The sequence below is a fragment of the Triticum aestivum genome, chromosome 3A (genome assembly GCF_018294505.1).
Source record: "Triticum aestivum cultivar Chinese Spring chromosome 3A, IWGSC CS RefSeq v2.1, whole genome shotgun sequence".
Classification (NCBI taxonomy): domain Eukaryota; kingdom Viridiplantae; phylum Streptophyta; class Magnoliopsida; order Poales; family Poaceae; genus Triticum; species Triticum aestivum.
In genome coordinates, this window is record NC_057800.1 from 412,099,794 (window position 1) to 412,110,845 (window position 11,052).

An 11,052-nucleotide genomic window follows, 5' to 3' on the forward strand; every position below is an offset into this window, starting at 1 on the left:
GAGCTGTCCTATTCTAATCCACAAAGTAGCACTAGTACGTAAGTGCCTATACTGCATGCACTTGGGTAGCCAGTGCCCCAATGACCGCCTTCCCTGCAAGAATTTTCATTTTTTTGCGGCACTCCAGCCCGCCAAATCAGGTTCCATATAGGCCTATTTCTAATGTAGGACGTTCTGACAGTACATTAGTGAATAGAGGGTGTATGTAGCATCAGTCAGGAGACTGATATTAAATACACCTGCTTATTTCAAAGAATTCAACGCCCCCATATGACAAGATTACGGCTGCAAGCATAGTAGAACTATAATTCATAATGCAGTGTCGGTCAGGAGTCTTAGTATGCACCAAACCTGCTTCTTATGTCGAAGAATTCAAAGCTACCAACTGTTCCAGATTTTCATAGCATGGTTTCTTTTTAGTCCAATCACATTGTAACTTACTCCCTCCATAACATAATATAAGACGTTTTTTGACACCATGACAGTGTCAAAAACTTCTTATATTATGTTACAGAGAGAGTATCATCTTAAGCTAAGCCATGGTGCCTGCAGTTTGTCCATCCAAGCCAACAGCAGTTGTCCATTGCTGGGCTCACACTGAGAAACTTGACCTATGTCTCATGTACAATTACGAAGCATGCCGTAAAAAACAAAATGCTAGCGAGCTCTTATATTGACCTAAGAAAGCAGGAATTTGGTTTCCATGTGTGTGTGTGTGTGTGTCTATATATATATATATATATACACACACACACACACTAAATGTGATTGAAGGAGAAATGTTCAGCGATTGTTCTGGGTATGATTATTTCGCCTGAGGCTTGTGCTAGGCAGCCGTTGTCTTGTCATGCGTGTGCCTTCAATGGCACTGAAATCCCTCTCTTACAGTCTCATGAACATCAATCCTTAAACGCCAGTTCGCAGACCAAGGCGATATGATCACTTCCCCATTTCTGTCAACCAACAGAAATAGACACAATTAGTAAGATGTCATGAGGATACAGCAGTTAACCAGTAAAGAAGCCATGAACTGAAGAGACAAACATGCTGCTTCTGTCTCTAAACATTTTAGAAACTTCATTTTAAAATTAACACTTTTATCTTTGTCCAGGGGAAGGAGAGGCGAAGATAAGGATACCCGGTGGTGGAATGATGATGTCCAGAAGGCGATTAAAGAAAAGAAAGATTGTTTCAGACGCCTATACCTGGATAGGAGTGCAGACAACATAGAGAAGTACAAGATGGCGAAGAAGGCCGCAAAGCGAGCTGTCAGTGAAGCAAGGGGTCGGGCGTATGAGGACCTCTACCAACGGTTAGGCACGAAGGAAGGTGAAAGGGACATCTATAAGATGGCCAAGATCCGAGAGAGGAAGACGAGGGATATTGGCCAAGTCAAATGCATGGACGGAGCAGACCAACTCCTAGTGAAGGACGAGGGGATTAAGCATAGATGGCGGGAGTACTTCGACAAGCTGTTCAATGGGGAGAATGTGAGTTCTACCAATGAACTGGATGACTCCTTTGATGAGACTACCATGCGTTTCGTGCGGCGAATCCAGGAGTCTGAGGTCAAGGAGGCTTTAAGAAGGATGAAAGGAGGCAAGGCGACGGGCCCTGACTGTATCCCCATTGAGGTGTGGAAAGGCCTCGGGGACATAGCGGTAGTATGGCTAACCAAGCTTTTCAACCTCATTTTTCGGGCAAACAAGATGCCAGAAGAATGGAGACGGAGTATATTAGTACCAATCTTCAAGAACAAAGGGGATGTTCAGAGTTGTACTAATTACCATGGAATTAAGCTGATGAGCCATGCAATGAAGCTATGGGAAAGAGTCGTTAGCGCTTAAGAAGAATGACAAGCGTGACCAAAAATCAGTTTGGTTTCATGCCTGGGAGATCGACCATAGAAGCCAGTTTCTTGGTATGACAACTTATGGAAAGATACAGGGAGCAAAAGGACTTGCATATGGTGTTCATTGACTTGGAGAAGGCCTATGATAAGATACCACGAAATGTCATGTGGTGGGCCTTGGAGAAACACAAAGTCCCAGTAAAGGACATTACCCTCATCAAGGACATGTACGATAATGTTGTGACAAGTGTTCGAACAAGTGATGTCGACACTGATGACTTCCCGATTAAGATAGGACTGCATCACAGGTCAGCTTTGAGCCCTTATCTTTTTGCCTTGGTGATGGATGAGGTCACAAGGGATATACAAGGAGATATCCCATGGTGTATGCTCTTTGCGGGTGATGTGGTGCTATTTGACGATAGTTGGACGGGGGTAAATAGGAAGTTAGGGTTATGGAGACAAACCTTGGAGTCGAAAGGGTTTAGGCTTAGTAGAACTAAAACCGAGTACATGATGTGCGGTTTCAATACTACTACTCCCTCCTTCCATCTATATAGGGCCTAATGTGTTTTTCAAGACCGTCTTTGACTATTGATAAGATTAATAATACATGAGATATATAATGTGAAAATTATATCATTGGAAGCTCATTTCACGTACGAATTTGACGGTATGCTTTGTGTAACTTGCATGTCATATATAATTGCTCTAATACTTGGTCAAAGTTAGCCTCGAAAAACGCATTAGGCCCTATATATATGGAAGGAGGGAGTAGGTGTGAGGAGGAGGAGGTTAGCCTTGATGGGCAGGTGGTACCTCAGAAGGACACCTTTCGATATTTGGGGTCAATGCTGCAGGAGGATGGGGGTATTGATGAAGATGTGAACCATCGATTCAAAGCCGGATGGATGAAGTGGCGCCAAGCTTCTGGCATTCTCTGTGACAAGACAGTGCCACAAAAGTAACAAGGCAAGTTCTACAGGACGGCGGTTCGACCCGCAATGTTGTATGGCGCTGAGTGTTGGCCGACTAAAAGGTGAAAAGGTGACATGTTCAACGGTTAGGTGTGGCGGAGATGCGTATGTTGAGATGGATGTGTGGCCACACGAGGAAGGATCGAGTCTGGAATGATGATATAGGAGATAGAGTTGGGATAGCACCAATTGAAGAGAAGTTTGTCCAACATCGTCTGAGATGGTTTGGGCATATTCAGCGCAGGCCTCCAGAAGCTCCAGTGCATAGCGGACGGCTAAAGCGTGCAGAGAATGTCAAGAGAGGTCGGGGTAGACCAAATTTGACGTGGGAGGAGCCCGTTAAGAGAGACCTGAAGGATTGGAGTACCACCAAAGAACTAGCTATGGACAGGGTTGCGTGGAAGCTTGCTATCCAGGTGCGAGAGCCATGAGTTGGTCGCGAGATCTTATGGGTTTCACCTCTAGCCTACCCCAACTTGTTTGGGACTAAAGGCTTTGTTGTTGTTGTTGTTGTTGTTGTTGGTATAGTGTATGCCTGTATGGTAAGAACACTAGCTCTATGAAAACAATGGCACTTGATTTTTATTACGAAATATTTTCATAGTAAGTCATCTTTTTGCTACTAGCATATTAGGATAAGAAACCATAGTCAGTCACACATTGGATATTGTGGAAAGTTTAAACAACGCATATTGCAGACGTATGGAATATAAGAAAAATATTCATAAGGTAGTACCTTTGTGGGGAATCCATTAGTTTCCTTCAAAATCACTTCCGGAAATGTATCTAGCACGCTAACAGTCTGAAGATCTTCAGAAGCCCTTCATTGTATATTACAAGGTTGTCAATGGCAGCAAATTAAATTGTCAAATACTGGTGCACTTGAATAGCTTAAGAGTTTCAATAAAGCTTGCTTACCATATGTAGTCCACTGTCCCCATAAATTTGCTGTTGTAACTGGTTACCAAGGGCTCCTTATTGGCATCTTTTGTCCCGTTAAAATCCTGATTGATGAAGTTATCAGTAAGCACCAACTATGTTCTCACAAAAGCCTGAAATATACTAGTACTTGTACAACATTATTCACTAAAACAAAACTGTACATTGCTTTCTGCTTTTAGAGTTAAAGAACTGTAAGCACAACTTGCCCAAATGTTCGATAACTCAGAAACAGATAATAGTGAATGTCCTGGTGTTTTCAGTTACAGATGAATGGTGAAAATGCAGCCAAGTAAATTAAGAAGGCATCAGTTACCTCCACATCTGTGTAGACACTCCTTACTTTCAAATTATGTTCCACATAAGTACATTCTTCCTTCCCAGTAGCAGCCTTTATTTCATCTACTGTCCACCTGTATGGATCATTATAGTACCCTCCATAAGGAACCACCTTGTGAGCATGTTGTGAACCATTTGAAATTTTTGGCAGCTGATCATTATCCACATGTAAGCATTCATTATCACCAGAGAACTCTTTGAAGGAGGTAGGGTCAGATATCACGTTGGAGCACAAATTTTCATTAGCTGCGACATCATCCTCAACAGAACAAGCATGATTTCCAAACTCTTCTGGACAGGAATACAAGTCTAAATGGTTGTTGATTACTTCAGGAGTACACTCATTGCCACAGGAATCTGAAGTAGTACTATTTATTTGATGTGTTAATTTTACTGGAGATCCTGTATTAATTTCTTCTTCTACTCTCATATTACCCATTTTACCCCGTGCATCAGCAGACTTTAGAGAATCACTGAAATGGGATGATTCTGACCCGGGAGTTGTACAATTGTTATGGCCAGACATAGATTCATTGCACTTTTCCTTTTCACCAGGGTTTTCTTTTGATATATTCAAAGACATATCTGATTGAACACTATTTCCTTCAAAACCACCTGTGACATCTTCACAAATCACACTCCCAGACAAGGCTCCCTGGGAATTTGAATCCTTACTGCTAACACCTCTTAATTCTCGGACAGAATCTATACGCCCAGATAATTCAGATGAAAGTAGGTGTCTGCTATCAATTGCTTCACTTGAATCTGACTGGAAGGCCTCATCACATACATCAGTTTGTGAACATTGGACACCACCAACATCAGGTTCTTTTGATTCAGCTTTGATTCCTCCAGAACATTCTTCAGAGGAGCTGTCAACAGCCGCACCTTCTTCACGTTCAGTTGCCTTTGCATGGGCTTCACCATCAGAATTACAGGCATCCTTTGCAAGTCCTGCGAAACAGCTTGATAATCCTTGCTCGTCAAGATTACTAGGGCCAGAAGAAGATATATTGTTGCCAAAATATTTACTCGATTCAGAGTTAAAGCAAGATGTTGAAGCAGTAGCGGTCAAAACAGGTTCTCTTCCAGCAAGGCAAGAATCTCTGACCAAACTTTTTGCTTCACTTTGATGCTTATGGACATCTCGAGTAATTATTCTTCCCTCTCTACCATTGGTCGTGTATAAAGGTGGACGGAATGTATAACTGATACAAAGCAACCATTGAAGTGAAGATAGGTTAGGATTTTGCAGATACATTGTGGCGTCCAACATAAGTACTCAATAAGTGCACTTCCATCAAGTAGAAGATTTACCGAGATGTGTTAGAACCAGTATAAAGCCCATGTGAACTAGTTTGCTGCCCTGATATAGCATTTCTTGCAAGCCCAAACAAATTTAACTGCATGATTGTGAAGCTTCATAAGTTTCAGCTCCATGATATAACATTAATGCTTAGTTAACTGCAGAAAATGACAATTTGTTCTACCTTTTGCTCTAATATAAAATTGTACAGCGGGCTCTGGGCAACATACAGACCTTATTAGTATTAAAAATGAGTATAACAGCATAAGAAATAGCGAAGTAGAATGGACTCTTGAATGCAAATATACATAGTTAAGTACTAGAATATTACCTTCGGTGTAGCGTTGAAGTCCCCACAGAGTATTACTGGAGCATCATTCCACCTCTTAGATGTAGCATAAGCTTGGTCAAGGAGTGTCCTTATCTGTAGGAAATAAAGTCAGCATGAAATTAAGTGCATAAGGATGCTAGTGGTAGATAGTCAAGAGCAAAAGAAACACTAGATGATGCTTCATACAGCAAACCAGCAGAGAGAAGGGAAAGGCACAATGGACAAATCTTTAAAAGATGCCAAGAAAGTATCACATGATCAAATATCATAGCAGAACTCAACAAAGTTACATCGATGTTTTTTACTAAATAATGTCTAACACAATGTAATGTTCTTACCATGTTAAACATATGCTAAACTAAAGTTAGACAAATACGCAAACAAAACCTTGATTCAATTACAAAACAGAAATGCATGTGTCAAGCAGCCAAGTCAGGAGCAAACGAGCATTGTATCAGCAAATACATGAAATTAAGACACAAGTATCAGAGGGAAAAACAATATACCTGGCCAACTTTTATGTCCCCTCTCTTCGGATTATAAAGAACATGAATGTTACATATAACAACTTGTTTGGCTTGTTGCGGATGGATAGGGCTTTGAGACAAAAAGAACAAGCATAAGCATGGGTAAGTCATACAAATATGTGCTTCATTTCTTCTGTCTTAAACAATATATAAATATGATACAGTAACTAACCACAAATCCCAAACACAAACACCTGAGAAACAGAAGATAGCACAATAGCAATTATAAGTATGCTGGGTATTGCAAATCACAATTACCTAGTAGATAAGTGAGTAGACCCAGTTTGCACATTTCTTCGAAACACCGACTGTACATTACAGCAAAAAATGGTTAGCAGATTTGGATGGCATGCAAGACTGTAAGCATAGCAGTAGCACCCAAAAGAAAAGGCTCAAGTGTTCATCTAATTGCCCATAATCCCAAACTCACTTCTAAAACACAAAGCTGTGCAACATTATCCCGAAGCCCAAGCTTATTGAACTCAATGTCTTCTTTATAACACAACCGGAACCTGGTGAGTGGTAAAAATCTTAGATAACCATAAGAATGTCCCTATGAAATGAATTGAAGAAAATTTAATATGGTCACCCCGAATTTTGGATAACAACCGTAGATCAAATTTTCCACCACACAAAGACAAACAAGAAAAACTTGAATTGATTACCTTGCTGTCCTCCAAAATATGGCACATCCATCAACAGCATTTCCAGTCCGCATCTGTGTCACCATTCAGCAAATGTGTAAATCACAGTCATGAACTCAAAAAAAGTTTGTTCCTATTCCCTCAATGACAAAAAAAAGATTCAATTCCGCAAATGCTACACATATTTCAGTCACTTCCGTGAACACTGTAAATGAAAATGCCTACAATATAGCAGAGTGTAAATGAACTTAGAACATTACCTTCCATATGCCGCTATATCCTCGGGCTGACATTTCTTGCTCAAGGTCTGTAAATTTGTCTACCTCCTACAAGTACAAAGAAGATGGTTACAAAAAGAAACAAAAGTTCAAGCAAGGAATGAAATGCTGACATTGAATGAATAGAGACCCCCCATCAGATCATATATTGTACTCCCTCCATTCACAAATATAAGATGTTTTGGATATTTCATTATGGACTACATACGGACTGAAATAAGTGAACAAACACACTAAAACGTGTCCATATACATCTGATTCTGAAAAAAGTTAGAACATCTTACATTTGTGAACGGAGGGCGTACTTACTTAAGACTGACTTCCATGGACAAGAAAGAAAAGTGCTCATAACATATATTCATCAATTGGAGTTAGGAAATTGGCATATTTTTATCCTTGCCATGACTTGAGTTTGCCAACATCAGCACAACCTGCTGAGATTGGTGCAGTACAACAGCTTTTCTTAAGAATTACCTGAAAACATATAATATCTGGACGCCACCAGCTGATCTCTAAACCTATCCTATTCTTACGCCAGTTCCAGTCCATGATGAATGATGGTATGTCCCTATAAAGATCTTGGTGCTCCTGGGCCAGATAGTCCGCCAGTATATTGTATGACAGAACCTTAAACCTCTCTGCAGAATCAAAAGTCCATACTCAAAATACAAGAGCAAGAACTGTATTCTTTTACAAGAATAATGAGGATCTCGCACACATACTAAGTTTGGAAAATAACACAAGCAAAACTCTCCGCAAGCATATCACAGATATACCGACACATTTAATGTCCCTTAGCACATCAATTAGAACTGTCGCTTCACAGTTCACGACTCCAAAGGAAATAAAGCTAAATGTACGGAGTTTTTCTACAGGGTTGTACGGGCTGGGGATCGTGCGCTCTTCTAATCCCCCCCCCCCCCTGATTTTCACCAGTGGGCCCGCGCCCCTTAATCAATCCCCCGCCAATCATTGCTAAGCAGCCTGTAAATCCCCCGAAAAAACCTGTACATCTAGCATTACTGCTCCAAAGGCATCTATCTAGATTTGGAAATCAAATTCTCCAAAGGCATCTATCTAGATTTGGAAATCAAATTCCAAGTTCTTCATCATGAGAATAATACTAGCTATAAATGACACGGTTGCAATCATTGTTAAGAAAGCTTTCAGTTATGAGATAGAGCTAGGAATAATTACTATAATAAGTAAAACGAGTATAATGCTTGGACTTGAGAGTAATGCTCCTATGATGGTTTTGCAACACATTGCTGCAAACAAATAAATGTTAAGCATTGAGATGCTACCAGCATGGCGAGGTGGCAGCTTCTGCACAGATCGCCACTCTCGTTTGTACTGTGCCAGACTTGGATGCAGCTGTGGCGCCGCAGGTCGGAACCCAGCATTCTGTGGCAGGAACCCTCCATTCGGTGGCACAACTCTGTATGGCTGTGGATGCCAGTGACCGTACTGATTCGGAGTCCCATAGCCGTACTGAGAGCCTGGGAACGGCGTCTGCGGCGGATGGTTGTAGTTGTACGGCACAAACCCGTAAGGCTGAACCTGCAGCTGCGGCTGCGGCTGCGGTTGAGGTTGGCCGTAGCCATATACGTACGGCGGCGGCTGGAACTGCGGCCCGTGCCTGTACTGCGGTGGAGGCGCGCGAGGACCCCCGCCGCGGCGGACGGAATCGTTGGCAGCGGGCTCAGTACTGAGGTAAGAATCGCCGCTGACGAGCTCGGCGTCGGCGTAGGCGGAAGGCGGCGGGGGGCGGGAGGAGTATCCGCGGTGAGGTCGCGAGGATCCTCGGCGCTGCAAAAGGGCAGAAGGGTAAAGGGGGGTTTAGATGTCAGGGATTGATAGGGAGGAGGAAGCCCAAAGGGGCACGTACGTTGTAGTGAGAGGACATCGAGGCGGCGCGACGGAGAAAAGCTGAGGGGACGACGCGCATCCCTTTTGGTCACGGCGGTGGCGGCAACGGCGGGCGGCGACCTGGGAACGGCCGCATTCGACGAGTCACCGGGGGCGGCGGTGTTGACTGCTGGCGCGGCGACGAAGGGAACGGAGGCGGTGTCGCTGCGGACGCAACGCCGAGGCGAGCGCCTTGAGAAGGGCGTCGGCGTACTAGGCTTTCCCGTCTTCCTTACACTACCTTCATATCAGGCCCTTGATTTTCGATCGGATGGTTCGCAGGAAAATGCCTTGCATCTGCAGCAGTATTGTTCGGATAAGCTTCCATGAAAGAACATATATTGCCGATTGCCCCCAATCTGTACCTACCTAAGTATAAAGTCATTAATCCTCTTCACGTAATAAAAAAAATAAAGTCATCAGTGTTTTTGCCAGTCCATCGCTAATTTTCGGTCGCGCTCCCCTAGCCCCGCCACCCTAGCCCTCGCCCGCGGCCGCTCCGGCCTCGGCGCCCATCGCTTCCGTGTCGATGGCCACTCTGGCCCCGTCGCCCACCCCCCTAGCCCAGGCATGAACTGCTCCCCCTACCCGGTGGCTGCCCTCGCGAGCTCCGGTGGCTCGTCTTCATCCCCTCCTTGGTCGGGTCCATCGAGGCCACGTCGTCCTACCACAAGGCGCTGGTTGCGCGCGACGCTCACGCTTTCCTCGCCGTCGTTGCCGAACCGCCCCTCGCCGCCACCTCCCGCGCACTGTGTGCGCTCTGAGATCCATCTATTCGAGTCGCGTCCTGAGGCCGCCTTGGAGTTGGCCAAGGAGCACCGTCGCAAGCGTCCCCGACGGCAGTCGGGCCGCTCCCGCGGTCTTCCTCCCCACCCGTCCATGGAGAATGCCCCCGGCGCCTTGGCTTTGGTCACCTACGGGTTGAATGCCAGCGTGACATCTGTTGCCGCCGTTGCCGCTTCTTCGGACATAAGGCCCTGGACTGCACGGCGCCTCGCTCCTCCTCTCCTTCGAGTCAGGGCGCGGCCAAGTGCTACTTGTGAGCTGCGTTGGTATTTTCTTGAAGAGGATAGATGATGCAGTACAGTAGAGACAAGTATTTCTCTCAGTTAAAAACCAAGGTTATCAATCCAGTGGGAGAACCACGCGAAACCTCGTGAACAACGCCCATACACAAAAGGACAAATACTTGTATCCAACGCGATCAAGAGGGTTTGTCAATCCTCTTGACGGTTAATTGCAAGGATCAAATCTGATAATGGTAGATAGATAAACAAAAACACACACAAAAAGAATGGTAAATAAATTGCAGCAAGGTATTTTTGGATTTTAATATATGATAAAGGTAGACCCGGGGGGGCATAATTTTCACTAGAGACTTATTTCTCAAATAAAAACCATACGGTGGGTAAACAAATTATTGTTGGGCAATTGATAGAAAATCGCATAGTTATGACGATATTCAAGGCAATGATCATGTATGTAGGCATCATGTCCAAGACAAATAGACTGACTCCTGCCTGCATCTACTACTATTAGTTCACCCATCGACCGATATCCAACGTGCATCTAGAGTATTAAGTAACGCCTTCAGCAAGATGACATGATGTAGACGGAGTAAACTCAACCAATGTGAATAAACCCCGTCGTTTTCCCCTTAATGGAAACAATACAAATACGTGTCTTGTCCCTTTCTGTCATTGGGATATAGGGCACCACAAGATTGAACTCATTACAAAGCACCTCTTCCATTGTAAGATAAATCGATCTAGCTGGTCAAACCAAATAGATAGATCGGATAGATATACAAAGCTATAAGAATCATGCATATAAGAATTTAAAAAGACTCAAATATTTCTCATGAATAATCTGATCATAAACCTACAATTCATCGGATCCTAACGATTGAATGAAATATGCCCTAGAGGCAATAATGAAGTTGTTATTTTAT

The 11,052-nt window shown here is 43.6% G+C and overlaps 1 protein-coding gene across 2 annotated transcripts; it reads right to left on the reverse strand.

Annotated features, from left to right (window-relative positions):
* Positions 1-371: 371 nt before the first annotated feature.
* LOC123061452 (carbon catabolite repressor protein 4 homolog 6) lies at positions 372-9,328 on the reverse strand. Of its 2 annotated transcripts, XM_044484574.1 has the most exons (15): positions 9,082-9,328; positions 8,498-9,002; positions 7,668-7,831; positions 7,176-7,241; positions 6,937-6,989; positions 6,702-6,783; positions 6,530-6,579; positions 6,251-6,341; positions 5,745-5,837; positions 5,598-5,630; positions 5,425-5,510; positions 4,085-5,315; positions 3,748-3,833; positions 3,566-3,650; positions 372-953 (listed from the first exon to the last, which is right to left on the reverse strand). In XM_044484574.1, exons 1-15 carry the CDS (start codon positions 9,139-9,141, stop codon positions 900-902), a joined length of 2,739 nt encoding a protein of 912 aa, XP_044340509.1. In that variant the 5' UTR covers positions 9,142-9,328; the 3' UTR covers positions 372-899. The 2 variants fall into 2 exon arrangements, with proteins under 2 accessions (XP_044340509.1, XP_044340510.1); XM_044484575.1 differs by lacking the exon at positions 5,598-5,630.
* Positions 9,329-11,052: the final 1,724 nt, after the last annotated feature.

Coding starts and splice junctions, on each gene's coding strand:
- LOC123061452 (XM_044484574.1), bottom strand. CDS start 9,141: ATGCGCGTCGTCCCCTCAGCTTTTCTCCGTCGCGCCGCCTCGATGTCC. Junction 7,832..8,497: donor GCTGCCACCTCGCCATGCTG/GTAGCATCTCAA, acceptor TTGATTCTGCAG/AGAGGTTTAAGGTTCTGTCA. Junction 3,651..3,747: donor GGGACAGTGGACTACATATG/GTAAGCAAGCTT, acceptor TATACAATGAAG/GGCTTCTGAAGATCTTCAGA.